Source organism: Lampris incognitus, chromosome 11, assembly GCF_029633865.1.
Source record: "Lampris incognitus isolate fLamInc1 chromosome 11, fLamInc1.hap2, whole genome shotgun sequence".
Lineage (NCBI taxonomy): Eukaryota > Metazoa > Chordata > Actinopteri > Lampriformes > Lampridae > Lampris > Lampris incognitus.
Window position 1 is genome coordinate 1,611,332 of NC_079221.1, and position 13,440 is coordinate 1,624,771.

The following is a 13,440-nucleotide window of genomic DNA, read 5'->3' on the forward strand; positions in this document are numbered from 1 at the left end:
ACCCCACTCTTCCGAGCCGTCCCGGTCTCTGCTCCTCCCCCTCTCCTGATCCGGGGAGGGCTGCAGACTACCACATGCCTCCTCCCATACATGTGGAGTCACCAGCCGCTTCTTTTCACCTGACAGTGAGGAGTTTCACCAGGGGGACGTAGCACATGGGAGGATCACGCTATTCCCCCCAGTTCCCCCTCCCCCCTGAACAGGTGCCCCGACCGACCAGAGGAGGCGCTAGTGCAGCGAACAGGACACATACCCACATCCGGCTTCCCACCCGCAGACACCGCCAATTGTGTCTGTAGGGACGCCCGACCAAGCCGGAGGTAACACGGGGATTCGAACCGCCGATCCCCATGTTGGTAGGCAACAGAATGGACCACTACACTACCCGGACGCCCCTTGATATATATTTTTTAGGTTCCCAGTCGCACTTTAAAGCCCATAACAGATTTTAGCTGTTTATCAACGGACACCTTCGTCCTTCTCCTCTATGCCTGTGCAAACACAACAAGGTGTGGTCTCATCAACTCTGCAGGTTCACTTATTTGTGTGCAAACACAACAAGGTGTGGTCTCATCAACTCTGCAGGGTCACTTATTTGTGTGCAAACACAACAAGGTGTGGTCTCATCAACTCTGCAGGGTCACTTATTTGTGTGCAAACACAACAAGGTGTGGTCTCATCAACTGTGCAAGGTCACTTATTTGTGTGCAAACACAACAAGGTGTGGTCTAATCAACTGTGCAGGGTCACTTATTTGTGTGCAAACACAACAAGGTGTGGTCTCATCAACTCTGCAGGGTCACTTATTTGTGTGCAAACACAACAAGGTGTGGTCTCATCAACTCTGCAGGGTCACTTATTTGTGTGCAAACACAACAAGGTGTGGTCTCATCAACTCTGCAGGGTCACTTATTTGTGTGCAAACACAACAAGGTGTGGTCTCATCAACTGTGCAAGGTCACTTATTTGTGTGCAAACACAACAAGGTGTGGTCTAATCAACTGTGCAGGGTCACTTATTTGTGTGCAAACACAACAAGGTGTGGTCTCATCAACTCTGCAGGGTCACTTATTTGTGTGCAAACACAACAAGGTGTGGTCTCATCAACTCTGCAGGGTCACTTATTTGTGTGCAAACACAACAAGGTGTGGTCTCATCAACTGTGCAAGGTCACTTATTTGTGTGCAAACACAACAAGGTGTGGTCTCATCAACTCTGCAGGGTCACTTATTTGTGTGCAAACACAACAAGGTGTGGTCTCATCAACTGTGCAAGGTCACTTATTTGTGTGCAAACACAACAAGGTGTGGTCTCATCAACTCTGCAGGGTCACTTATTTGTGTGGAAACACAACAAGGTGTGGTCTCATCAACTCTGCAGGGTCGCATATTTGTGTGCAAACACAACAAGGTGTGGTCTCATCAACTCTGCAGGGTCGCATATTTGTGTGGAAACACAACAAGGTGTGGTCTCATCAACTCTGCAGGGTCGCATATTTGTGTGCAAACACAACAAGGTGTGGTCTCATCAACTGTGCAGGGTCACTTATTTGTGTGCAAACACAACAAGGTGTGGTCTCATCAACTCTGCAGGGTCACTTATTTGTGTGCAAACACAACAAGGTGTGGTCTCATCAACTCTGCAGGGTCACTTATTTGTGTGCAAACACAACAAGGTGTGGTCTCATCAACTCTGCAGGGTCACTTATTTGTGTGCAAACACAACAAGGTGTGGTCTCATCAACTGTGCAGGGTCACTTATTTGTGTGCAAACACAACAAGGTGTGGTCTCATCAACTGTGCAGGGTCACTTATTTGTGTGCAAACACAACAAGGTGTGGTCTCATCAACTCTGCAGGGTCACTTATTTGTGTGCAAACACAACAAGGTGTGGTCTCATCAACTCTGCAGGGTCACTTATTTGTGTGCAAACACAACAAGGTGTGGTCTCATCAACTGTGCAGGGTCACTTATTTGTGTGCAAACACAACAAGGTGTGGTCTCATCAACTCTGCAGGGTCACTTATTTGTGTGCAAACACAACAAGGTGTGGTCTCATCAACTCTGCAGGGTCACTTATTTGTGTGGAAACACAACAAGGTGTGGTCTCATCAACTCTGCAGGGTCACTTATTTGTGTGCAAACACAACAAGGTGTGGTCTCATCAACTCTGCAGGGTCACTTATTTGTGTGCAAACACAACAAGGTGTGGTCTCATCAACTGTGCAAGGTCACTTATTTGTGTGCAAACACAACAAGGTGTGGTCTCATCAACTGTGCAGGGTCACTTATTTGTGTGCAAACACAGCAAGGTGTGGTCTCATCAACTGTGCAGGGTAGGCCTGTCAGATAGCATTTGAAATTCGAATGTACATTCGAATTATGGTATAATATTCGAATTTGAATATGAAAATATGAAATTCGATTTTTTGTAATATATTTTTTTAATATATTTTTTCCCCCTTATTAATATTATTATTATTAATGCACACACGTTTAAATGGAAATAAATGATGGTTTCGTGAAACGTATTTTATGAAAATAAGCATAGCCTACATCCGTAGTAAAACCGGAAATTAAAAAGCTCTTGTCAGTTCCCACGCCGAGCGGGCGGGCTCATAGAACACAGGAAATGGCGGAATCCGAGAAGAACGTTGGCTGTGACCCAAGCGCTAGCACTAGCACTAGCACATCTCCTGCGAGAGTCATTCATACTCCACAACATCTGAGAAGTTACGTATGGAAATTCTTTGGGTTTTGGGCTGTTAATGGGAAAATCGAAGAGAGAACCCGTGACAAAGTTGTTTGCAAAATATGCAAGACAGAACTGTCCTACCGCACCACCACTACCAACCTGAGCAATCATCTCGATGCTAAACATCCCGAAAAGCTAGCAGACGATTCCGTAACGTTTACCGGTACGTCAACTCCTGCCCAGGCCAAGCAACAACGCCTGCCAACCAAAACCCACTTCTCTGGTGGAAGGCGTGTGGTTCCGGAAAATATCCACACCTCGGGAAGATGGCTCAGAGATACCTCGCCGTGCCAGGGACATCCGTGCGCTCTGAGCGTGTCTTTTCTGATGCGGGAAACATAGTCACCAAAAAAAGGAGCGCTCTCGAGTCTGAACACGTGGACGCTTTGGTTTTTCTCGCAAACCACTATTAGCACAACTTCTTATACTACTACAGTGAGTAGGACTCTTGATTTTATTTTTTTAAGCCCCGTGGGTCATGGATAATTTACTATGCCTATGTTACTTACGGTAAATTCGTTAACACCATCTGGCCTTTTCCTAGTCAGATTTATTTTACTTGTATGTTACTTAGAGTAGGCCCTAGTTAACATCATCTGGCCTTTTCCTAGTCAGATTTATTTTATGTTTAGGGGGGCTCAACAACAGTTTTTGGACTAATATGTGCGGACAATGTGCTGGAGTTGTATGTTGTCATAAATATGCTGTTAATAAAAACACGGGCTACAATAGACTTACTCTCTCTGTATTGATTTTTGGGGGTGATATGCAAATTCAAGGTATTCGAATGCCATTCGAACCTCAGTGTGTAATATTCGTTATTCGTTCGAGGCCTATTTTTGGCATTCGTTCACAGCTCTAGTGCAGGGTCACTTATTTGTGTGCAAACACAACAAGGTGTGGTCTCATCAACTGTGCAGGGTCACTTATTTGTGTGGAAACACAACAAGGTGTGGTCTCATCAACTGTGCAGGGTCACTTATTTGTGTGCAAACACAACAAGGTGTGGTCTCATCAACTCTGCAGGGTCACTTATTTGTGTGCAAACACAATAAGGTGTGGTCTCATCAACTGTGCAGGGTCACTTATTTGTGTGCAAACACAACAAGGTGTGGTCTCATCAACTCTGCAGGGTCACTTATTTGTGTGCAAACACAACAAGGTGTGGTCTCATCAACTCTGCAGGGTCACTTATTTGTGTGCAAACACAACAAGGTGTGGTCTCATCAACTCTGCAGGGTCACTTATTTGTGTTTGGGGGTGAACAATAAAACTTTTCATCTTACAGCCTGCACAGGTCACTGTGCAGGCTGTAAGCAGGATGTTGGATTTCAGAACAGGAAGTCACATATATTACTGTTAGATTTTTGAGGCATCATCCTCTGTCTTTTGAAATGGGAGCAGTGTGACAATTTACAACTCTCCCTGTACCACATGTTCACCAGTTTGAACCTTCAGTTAGAAGATTTCACCGAAAATGCCATTTTACAGGTTTTTGTCAGAGGCTGTCGCAGCGTCCGTCCAGCCACCCACTATCCAAACCGCTTATCCAACTTCGGGTCGCAGGATGCTGGAGCCTAACGGGCGGCAGGCAGGGGGGACACCCTGGACAGGCCGCCGGTCCATCACAGGGCCGACCCATCCACACCTAGGGGCAGTTTAGTTCAGTCGATCCACCTGACCTCCATGTCTTTGGACTGTGGGAGCAAACCGGAGCCCCCGGAGGAAACCCACGCAGACACGGGGAGAACATGCAAACTCCACACAGAGGACGACCCGGGACGACCTCCAAGGTTGGACTACGCTGGGGCTCGAACCCAGGACCTGCTTGCTGTGAGGTGACTGCGCTAACCACTGGCTGTCGCAGTGTACCGTACTTTTATCTTGAAAGTTTGCCTGGGATTGCAACTTGACTCACTTAATCTTGTGTTAAAGGTGTGTTTTGTACGGATGCTTCGAAAAAAACATTTAGTTGCTTTCAAGACAGCGCTGAGTCTTGAAAACATTTGCCAGCATGTTTAATTCATTAGCTGAGTTCTGGCCTCACATGAAATTATGTTTGTACTGTTATTTGTATACAAACATGTGTGGCAAGTCCTGACCTGAACACTCTGCTCAGGAATCATACAACCAACACTAAACTCTGAAGCCGTCATCGTAGAAGTCCACTTGATCCAAAAAGCAAGAGCATTTCAAACAAGATTCAAAACTTTTAATTCAGTGAATGTAGTCGCCTGAGACCAGACCTCAGGTCCACGACTTGAGGTCTGGTCTCCTTACGCCGTTAGTTAAAAGTGTGGCAGTCAAGCGAGACTATATTGAATGTAATAAACCGTGTTGGGGAGGTTACTTTTGAAATGTAATGAGTTACAGATTACTTGTTACCCTGTTAAAAATGTACAAATAATGTAAATATGTTAATTCCTCCCTATAGTCCCTCCTCACACACCAATGGCATAAATACCACCTGTTATGCCTGATATGTTTATTTCTGTTATTGTGTAACTGTGTTGTTCTTGGTAATATGTGGAGTGTCTGGTGTTGTCCATGTTGTGTTATTGTGCTGCAGAGTGTAAAATTTGAAGTGTACCAAAAACAAATTCCACCGGCCTTGGTCATGTGGCTAATAAAATTATCTATCTATTACTTCATCAATGTAATGTAACTTATTACATTTGGTTACTTCTTGATTACTTTTCTAACAAATGTTTTAAACTGGGCAATAAAGCTGAAATGTCCTACTACTACTAATACTCCCCCCTCCCCCATTGGGGTCGCCCCAGCAGATCACCCGTCAGCAGATCCTCTGCATCGTCCTCTGTCATACCAGCCACCTGCATGTCCTCCCTCACCACCTCCATAAACCTCCTCTTTGGCCTTCCTCTTCTCCTCTTCCCTGGCAGCTCCATATTCAGCATCCTTCTCCCAGTATACCCAGCATCTCTCCTCCACACATGTCCACACCATCTCAATCTTGTCTCTCTTGCTTGTCTCCAAACCGTCCAACCTGAGCTGTCCCTCTAATATACTCATTCCTAATCCTGTCCTTCTTCATCACTCCCAGTGAAAATCTTATCATCTTCATCTCTGCCACCTCCAGCTCCACCTCCTGTCTTTTCATCAGTGCCACTGTCTCCAAACCATACAACATAGCTGGTCTCACCACCATCTTGTAAACCTTCCCTTTAACTCTTGCTGGTACCCTTCTGTCACACATCACTCCTGACACTCTTCTCCACCCACTCCAACCTGCCTGCACTCTCTTCTTCACCTCTCTCCTGCACTCCCCGTTACTTTGGACAGTTGACCCCAAGTATTTAAACTCATCCACCTTCGTCACCTCCACTCCTTGCATCCTCACCATTCCACTGTCCTCTCTCTCATTCACTCATAGGTGTTCCGTCTTCCTCCTACTGACTTTCATTCCTCTTCTCTCCAGTGCATACCTCCACCTCTCCAGGCTCTCCTCCACCTGCACCCTACTCTCACTACAGATCACAATGTCATCCACGAACATCATTGTCCATGGAGACTCCTGCCTGATCTCGTCCGTCAACCCGGCCATCACCATTGCAAACAAGAAAGGGCTCAGAGCCGATCTTTGATGTAATCCCACCTCCACCTTGAACCCATCTGTCATTCCAACCACACACCTCACCATTGTCACACTTCCCTCATACATATCCTGCACCACTCCTACATACTTCTCTGCTACTCCCGACTTCCTCATACAATACTACACCTCCTCTCTCTCGGCACCCTGTCGTATGCTTTCTCTAAATCTACAAAGACACAATGTAACTCCTTCTGGCCTTCTCTATACTTCTCCATCAACATTCTCAAAGCAAACATCACATCTGTGGTGCTCTTTCCTGGCATGAACCCATACTGCTGCTGCTGATCATCACCTCTCCTCCTCTTAACCTAGCTTCTATTACTCTTTCCCATATCTTCATGCTGTGGCTGATCAACTTTATACCTCTGTAGTTGTTACAGTTCTGCACATCACCCTTGTTCTTGAAAACCGGCACCAGTATGCTTCTTCTCCACTCCTCAGGCATCCTCTCACTTTCCAAGATTGTGTTAAACAATCTAGTTAAAAACTCCACTGCCATCTCTCCTAAACACCTGTGGAGGCATGGAGGTGACATACCAAGCTGAAATGTCGTCTCTATGCATGCTCAATAGTTCAGGTAAGAAAATCAAAGAAGCTGAAATGTCCTGAAAAAATGTAAACCAGGAAGTGTAAATCTCACAACAGTACTTAACACTGATTACTGTCGGACTTTTATTAAAAGTTCTTCAAAGTTCTGACCTGTGTTGTCTGGAAATATACAAAAGAAAAAGGCATTCCTGCATGGCAAAAAGATGCAAAGCAACAGAATGAATGTTGTATTCTAAACATAAGCTTTTCACCAAAAAATCATATATTTGGATGTAACGCCTTTGTAATCGCCAACATTTTGATTAGCGACTGTAATTCAATTAAATATTTTCCCCAGTAACTAACATTACAGTCACATTTATTTTGTAATGTAATTACATAACGCCGTTACATGTAACTAGTAATATGTAACTAACACAGGTAATAAAGTAATGAGGCACTACCCAACAGTGTTTGTCTGAAATGTAGTGTCTCGGTCTCACCGATACAGACGACGTCCATGAAGCCATACATGCCGTAGCAGATCTGGAAGAGCAGGTCCTGGCGCTGCCAGCGAGCTGAGGGGCTGAAGGAGGACCACACCAGCCAGGAGATGCTAGCCATCAGGAACAGGGAGCCCAAGATGGCTGCTGCGATTTGCACTTTCTCTATCACTGTCAGGGAGATGGCTTGCCACTGAGCGGACAGACACACACACCGGAGTAATGCAGGGTCAGTTTGTGAGTACGTCAGATTAGACTTGTGATTACTGAAAATTGTGTTTTAAGTGATCTGATCCCTCCTCTCGACCAAAAACAAATCATGATCTGAATAAAAAAAAGGCGCCCAAAGTGAGTCTCATAGAGAGCGAGCCTGGGGCCATCTACCCTCAAACCAAGTCCAGTAATGCTCCCTCCAAGATCACCTGACACCTCTGTTATCTACAAGTTTTGTTTCTCAGTGTGTAAATGTTTCATTTGATATTAGAATTCCCAATTATCTCTTTTGCCACATTATCTTACCGAATTCATCCCTGCTTTTAGATATTTCAATAGCATACTGGTCCTGAAATTTCCACAATTTGGACTCCCTTATTGTCTCATTAATTGCTCTTAAGTTTACCTTTACATGAAATGTGAAACTCTAAAACCTGCAGCGCTGCCGTCACTAGCGATGACTCACCTGTAGGGGGTTCTTAGTGCTGATGGCAATGACCTGGTATTTGTAGTAGCACAGCTCGCAGGCCCACGAGCCTCTCTCACTGATCCATTTGATGAGGCAGGGCTGGTGGGTGCAGCGCACCGACCCACTGCAGCGACACGGGCTCAGGAGCTCCCCCTATAGGGACAAGATAGTATTACCAAACAGCGACTAAAAACCCAAGACGCTTCAGGACAACAGACGCTATTCTGACGGTCAGTCAGTATGCAGTGATCATACTACAAAATTCATGGGCAGGTTTTGAAAATAAAACCACTATTTCCAACCGGTTTTCAAAAACTGTATAGTTGCACTAAAAGTTATGATTATTGTCTCACATGATTTTCAGACCACCACACACACACACACACACACACACACACACACACACACACACACACACACACACACACACACATTTTCTGTACTTTGAGCATCTTTTCTGGGCAATTTGTAGTAGAGGTGACGGAGAAGAATATCAATTTCAGTTCTCACAGTGAACTGCTGTACTAACCAGCCCATGATGCACTGCGTCAGTGCATGTTGTGACGAGAGATTATATATTTGACCAGCAGCACCTGGAATACAGTGTAGCACCAAAGACTTGGTGCAAACTGGAGACGCAGGGTAGGTCGATGACGGATTTGCTGTTGGGCGGGCGAGTCTGTGCTCTTGTTCTGCTGGACTGTACATGCACGTGCATACATAATACGTGTAGTCCTTCACATGGTCTGGTTGACTGTTTTGAAGGGTCGTACAAGCACACATGCGCATATCATACGCATGTGTCTTATCATGACTGTTCCTTGGCGCAGTAACACTGGAGGGAGGGGTCAGGCTTTTATCATGACTGTTCACTGGCGCAGTAACACTGGAGGGAGGGGTCAGGCTTTTATCATGACTGTTCACTGGCGCAGTAACACTGGAGGGAGGGGTCAGGCTTTTATCATGACTGTTCACTGGCGCAGTAACACTGGAGGGAGGGGTCAGGCTTTTATCATGACTGTTCACTGGCGCAGTAACACTGGAGGGAGGGGTCAGGCTTTTATCATGACTGTTCACTGGCGTAGTAACACTGGAGGGAGGGGTCAGGCTTTTATCATGACTGTTCACTGGCGCAGTAACACGGGAGGGAGGGGTCAGGCTTTTATCATGACTGTTCACTGGCATAGTAACACTGGAGGGAGGGGTCAGGCTTTTATCATGACTGTTCACTGGCGTAGTAACACTGGAGGGAGGGGTCAGGCTTTTATCATGACTGTTCACTGGCGCAGTAACACTGGAGGGAGGGGTCAGGCTTTTATCATGACTGTTCACTGGCGCAGTAACACGGGAGGGAGGGGTCAGGCTTTTATCATGACTGTTCACTGGCGTAGTAACACTGGAGGGAGGGGTCAGGCTTTTATCATGACTGTTCACTGGCGCAGTAACACTGGAGGGAGGGGTCAGGCTTTTATCATGACTGTTCACTGGCGTAGTAACACTGGAGGGAGGGGTCAGGCTTTTATCATGACTGTTCACTGGCGCAGTAACACTGGAGGGAGGGGTCAGGCTTTTATCATGGCTGTTCACTGGCGCAGTAACACGGGAGGGTTCAGGCTTTTATCATGACTGTTCACTGGCACAGTAATACCGGAGGGGTCAGGCTTTTATCATGACTGTTCACTGGCACAGTAATACCGGAGGGGTCAGGCTTTTATCATGACTGTTCACTGGCACAGTAATACCGGAGGAGTCAGGCTTTTATCATGACTGTTCACTGGCGTAGTAACACTGGAGGGAGGGGTCAGGCTTTTATCATTACTGTTCACTGGCGCAGTAACACTGGAGGGAGGGGTCAGGCTTTTATCATGACTGTTCACTGGCGCAGTAACACGGGAGGGAGGGGTCAGGCTTTTATCATGACTGTTCACTGGCGTAGTAACACTGGAGGGAGGGGTCAGGCTTTTATCATGACTGTTCACTGGCGCAGTAACACTGGAGGGAGGGGTCAGGCTTTTATCATGGCTGTTCACTGGCGCAGTAACACGGGAGGGGTCAGGCTTTTATCATGACTGTTCACTGGCACAGTAATACCGGAGGAGTCAGGCTTTTATCATGACTGTTCCTTTGCGCAGTAACACGGGAGGGGTCAGGCTTTGATAGTGACACTGGAGGGGTCAGGCTTTTATCATGACTGTTCACTGGCGTAGTAACACTGGAGGGAGGGGTCAGGCTTTTATCATGACTGTTCCTTGGCACAGTAACACGGGAGGGGTCAGGCTTTTATCATGACTGTTCACTGGCACAGTAATACCGGAGGGGTCAGGCTTTTATCATGACTGTTCACTGGCGCAGTAACACTGGAGGGAGGGGTCAGGCTTTTATCATGACTGTTCACTGGCGTAGTAACACTGGAGGGAGGGGTCAGGCTTTTATCATGACTGTTCACTGGCACAGTAATACCGGAGGGGTCAGGCTTTTATCATGACTGTTCACTGGCGCAGTAACACTGGAGGGAGGGGTCAGGCTTTTATCATGACTGTTCACTGGCGCAGTAACACTGGAGGGAGCGGTCAGGCTTTTATCATGACTGTTCACTGGCGCAGTAACACGGGAGGGAGGGGTCAGGCTTTTATCATGACTGTTCACTGGCGTAGTAACACTGGAGGGAGGGGTCAGGCTTTTATCATGACTGTTCACTGGCGTAGTAACACTGGAGGGAGGGGTCAGGCTTTTATCATGACTGTTCACTGGCGCAGTAACACGGGAGGGAGGGGTCAGGCTTTTATCATGACTGTTCACTGGCGTAGTAACACTGGAGGGAGGGGTCAGGCTTTTATCATGACTGTTCACTGGCGTAGTAACACTGGAGGGAGGGGTCAGGCTTTTATCATTACTGTTCACTGGCGCAGTAACACGGGAGGGGTCAGGCTTTTATCATGACTGTTCACTGGCCCAGTAATACCGGAGGGGTCAGGCTTTTATCATGACTGTTCACTGGCGTAATAACACTGGAGGGAGGGGTCAGGCTTTTATCATTACTGTTCACTGGCGCAGTAACACTGGAGGGAGGGGTCAGGCTTTTATCATGACTGTTCACTGGCGTAGTAACACTGGAGGGAGGGGTCAGGCTTTTATCATGACTGTTCACTGGCGCAGTAATACCGGAGGGGTCAGGCTTTTATCATGACTGTTCACTGGCCCAGTAATACCGGAGGGGTCAGGCTTTTATCATGACTGTTCACTGGCGCAGTAACACTGGAGGGAGGGGTCAGGCTTTTATCATTACTGTTCACTGGCGCAGTAACACTGGAGGGAGGGGTCAGGCTTTTATCATGACTGTTCACTGGCGCAGTAACACGGGAGGGAGGGGTCAGGCTTTTATCATGACTGTTCACTGGCGTAGTAACACTGGAGGGAGGGGTCAGGCTTTTATCATGACTGTTCACTGGCACAGTAATACCGGAGGGGTCAGGCTTTTATCATGACTGTTCACTGGCACAGTAATACCGGAGGAGTCAGGCTTTTATCATGACTGTTCCTTTGCGCAGTAACACGGGAGGGGTCAGGCTTTGATAGTGACACTGGAGGGGTCAGGCTTTTATCATGACTGTTCACTGGCGTAGTAACACTGGAGGGAGGGGTCAGGCTTTTATCATGACTGTTCCTTGGCACAGTAACACGGGAGGGGTCAGGCTTTTATCATGACTGTTCACTGGCACAGTAATACCGGAGGGGTCAGGCTTTTATCATGACTGTTCACTGGCGCAGTAACACCGGAGGAGTCAGGCTTTTATCATGACTGTTCCTTTGCGCAGTAACACGGGAGGGGTCAGGCTTTGATAGTGACACTGGAGGGGTCAGGCTTTTATCATGACTGTTCACTGGCGTAGTAACACTGGAGGGAGGGGTCAGGCTTTTATCATGACTGTTCACTGGCGTAGTAACACCGGAGGGGTCAGACTTTTATCATGACTGTTCACTGGCGCAGTAACACGGTAGGGAGGGGTCAGGCTTTTATCATGACTGTTCACTGGCGCAGTAACACTGGAGGGGTCAGGCTTTTACAGTAACACGGTAGGGAGGGGTCAAACTTTTATCATGACCGTTCAATGGCGCAGTAACACTGGAGGGGTCATGCTTTTCTAATGACTGTTCACTGGCGCAGTAACACGGTAGGGAGGGATCAGGCTTTTATCATGACTGTTCCTTGGCGCAGTAATACGGGAGGGATCAGGCTTTTATCATGACTGTTCACTGGCGTAGCAACACTGGAGGGAGGGGTCAGGCTTTTATCATGACTGTTCCTTGGCGCGGTAACATGGGAGGGAGGGGTCAAGCTTTTTTAATGACTGTTCACTGGCGCGGTAACACCGGAGGGGTCAGGCTTTTATCATGACTGTTTACTGAAGTAGTAACACCGGAGGGATCCGGGTTTTATCATGACTGTTCCTTGGCGAAGTAACACGGGAAGGGTCAGGCTTTTATAGTAACACGGGAGGGATCAAGCTTTTGTCGTGACTGTTCACTGGCGCGGTAACACTGGAGGGGTCAGGCTTTTATCATGACTCTTCACTGGCACAGTAACACGGTAGGGAGGGATCAGGCTTTTATCATGACTCTTCACTGGCACAGTAACACGGTAGGGAGGGATCAGGCTTTTATCAAGACTGTTCACTGGCGCAGTAACACGGGAGGGAGGGATAAGGCTTTTATCATGACTGTTCCTTGGCGAAGTAACACGGGAAGGGTCAGGCTTTTATAGTAACACGGGAGGGATCAAGCTTTTGTCGTGACTGTTCACTGGCGCGGTAACACTGGAGGGGTCAGGCTTTTATCATGACTCTTCACTGGCACAGTAACACCGGAGGGAGGGATCAGGCTTTTATCATGACTCTTCACTGGCACAGTAACACGGTAGGGAGGGATCAGGCTTTTATCATGACTGTTCCTTGGCGAAGTAACACGGGAAGGGTCAGGCTTTTATAGTAACACGGGAGGGATCAAGCTTTTGTCGTGACTGTTCACTGGCGCGGTAACACTGGAGGGGTCAGGCTTTTATCATGACTCTTCACTGGCACAGTAACACCGGAGGGAGGGATCAGGCTTTTATCATGACTCTTCACTGGCACAGTAACACGGTAGGGAAGGATCAGGCTTTTATCAAGACTGTTCACTGGCGCAGTAACACCGGAGGGAGGGATCAGGCTTTTATCATGACTGTTCCTTGGCGAAGTAACACGGGAAGGGTCAGGCTTTTATAGTAACACGCGAGGGATCAAGCTTTTGTCGTGACTTTTCACTGGCGCAGTAACACTGGAGGGGACTTCCGGTTATGGCGAGGGACTACGAGGTCGCAA

At 47.3% G+C, this 13,440-nt stretch overlaps 1 protein-coding gene across 1 annotated transcript in view; it reads right to left on the minus strand.

Moving 5' to 3' along the window:
* Positions 1–13,440, minus strand: part of marchf4b (membrane associated ring-CH-type finger 4b) — a 38,232-nt gene that overhangs the window by 2,188 nt on the left and 22,604 nt on the right. The window contains exons 2-3 of the mRNA XM_056290192.1: positions 8,081–8,236; positions 7,402–7,594 (exon numbers count right to left, since the gene is read on the minus strand). Of these exons, the coding sequence (XP_056146167.1) occupies positions 7,402–7,594; positions 8,081–8,236 (349 nt within the window). The remainder of the gene's footprint in view (positions 1–7,401; positions 7,595–8,080; positions 8,237–13,440) is intronic.